Genomic DNA, 1,952 nt, shown 5'->3' with positions numbered 1-1,952 from the left:
ACTGGTTGACTGCGGACGGTAACGACGGTGCCAAGAAGTCTGTCCTTGGATACCTGTTCAAGTTAGACGTCGACAAATTCCACGCGGTTTACTCCGGCTACGTGCCAGATGGTGAAGTCACTAAGTTACAGGCTTGTGCAGCCTTGGCTTCCCTCTACGACCCTCTTGGCCTCTACGTTGAGCTAGACATACAAGGACGACTACTTTGGCGAGAAGTCTGTCAGGCTCATAAAAACTGGGACGACAAGCTCAATGATGATTTGGTCCATCGGATCAAAGTATGGGCAACGTCGTGTACGGAAATAACTACGTTAATAGGCTTCGAGAGGTTCATTGACTTGGAGAATTACCCCTTATTGGTCTCATCAGATGCATCTGGTGAATGTTGGGGTGTGGACGTGAGGTGTACCACTGGTGAAGATACTACTACTAGGGTCATGGCTCGTGGAGGAGTCTTCCCAAGCTCACAGACTAAGTGGACTATTCCACGTAAGGAGCTGGTCGCTGTACACCACGCCCTCACTTGGATACGTTCTACATCAACCTACTTACCCATCAAGACTTGTCTACGTCCTCACCAGTCACCTCTAGAACCCTTGGTACCTAATCTACCAGCTCGACAAGTCGTTCTCCTATGTGACAGTGAGATCACGGTATATCGGTTACGACGTCCCAGACTGGGACTCCCAGTAGGGACAAGAAGCTACCTGTCGTTGAACGACGAAGACTGAAGGAGATTAGAGAGATGTGCCGACAGTTAGACGTTATCGTCAAGCACATACCCTCTGAGTTGAACTATGCCGACTCGATATCACGAGCTAAGATCAACGACAAGGTCATTGACGGTACCCACGTCTGCAAGGCGATGTCTGTCAGCGAAGTGGTTTTTGACTATAGGGAGATTACAGATGACGAGTTGGCTGAGAACGTAGTCGAGACCAACGATGAAGAACCCTGCTCACAATATACCACTTCCCCCGTGGCTAACGCCACGGAACCAACAACTGCAACCACCAACGGCAGGGACGCTCAATGTATTCCTAGTAGGAATTTCCTACTTCTCCCGTGGCTAACGCCACGAATACGTCAACAACAACTACTGGTACTAAACTAGTACAGAAGGTTACTACTTCTCCCGTGGCTAACGCCACAACCAACTCTTCAACTGTCGGTGCTCTGGTGATGACTCTCAACTGTGACGGTATTGACCTACCCAACTACGGCTCCTTTACTACTGAACAACAAGAAGAACTACGTGAACTCACACGTTATGCCAAGCCCGTGGAAGAGATCGACCCAGAGCTACTACAGGATGGTAACTACGAAGACCGTGTCAGTGCTTGCGTAATACGTGCGCAAGAATTGGACGACGACTTGAAGGACTTCAAGAATCTTCTCCTTGAGAAGGTCACCTACAAGGAACTCGGCATGAAGGGTGGTAAACTAAGAAGGTTGGCTCGTATTTGTTACGTTGACCAACATGGTATAGTCAGACGTCACCCTAGCCCAGAGCGACTTCGCCATGCTGAAGAAGATGACGACGGTGTGATCTATCTTGGTAACAGCAAGTATACGTCAGCCCTCATAAGGATCCTATCGACTATCTATCACTATAAGTACATGCACTTGGGACCACGACGGGTATGCCATCTACTACAACGCCGGTTTTACTGTAAGAAGATGCATAGGCTGGTCAGCTCTTCTCTACGTTGTTGGGACGTTAGTACTACTGGTCACGTACTCGGAGTCCCTACACTACCCCACGACGCTAACCTGAGGGCCCGTAGGTGTCAACGTATACCTATGAGTATTCATTATACGTATCTACGTCTACTTGGCCTCTATAAGGGTACGTTTCTGTCTACGTTGTCCGATCACGCTAAGTCCAACAACTGTACTAACGTGGTTCACGACTTGCACCAGAACCTAGGGGAGTCTATGGCTGACGTCTT

At 49.0% G+C, this 1,952-nt stretch overlaps 1 protein-coding gene across 1 annotated transcript; it reads left to right on the top strand.

Moving 5' to 3' along the window:
- Positions 1 to 745: 745 nt before the first annotated feature.
- On the top strand, positions 746 to 1,549 carry Pmar_PMAR001911 (hypothetical protein; the record flags this gene model as incomplete). The annotated part of the gene is made up of 3 exons (XM_002768869.1): positions 746 to 1,043; positions 1,115 to 1,438; positions 1,494 to 1,549. 3 exons carry the CDS (start codon positions 746 to 748, stop codon positions 1,547 to 1,549), a joined length of 678 nt encoding a protein of 225 aa, XP_002768915.1.
- Positions 1,550 to 1,952: the final 403 nt, after the last annotated feature.

Source organism: Perkinsus marinus (assembly GCF_000006405.1).
Source record: "Perkinsus marinus ATCC 50983 genomic scaffold scf_1104296966970, whole genome shotgun sequence".
NCBI classification, from domain to species: Eukaryota; Perkinsozoa; order Perkinsida; family Perkinsidae; genus Perkinsus; species Perkinsus marinus.
Note: the sequence above shows the minus strand (reverse complement) of the source record. Positions and strands in the feature narration are given on the sequence as shown.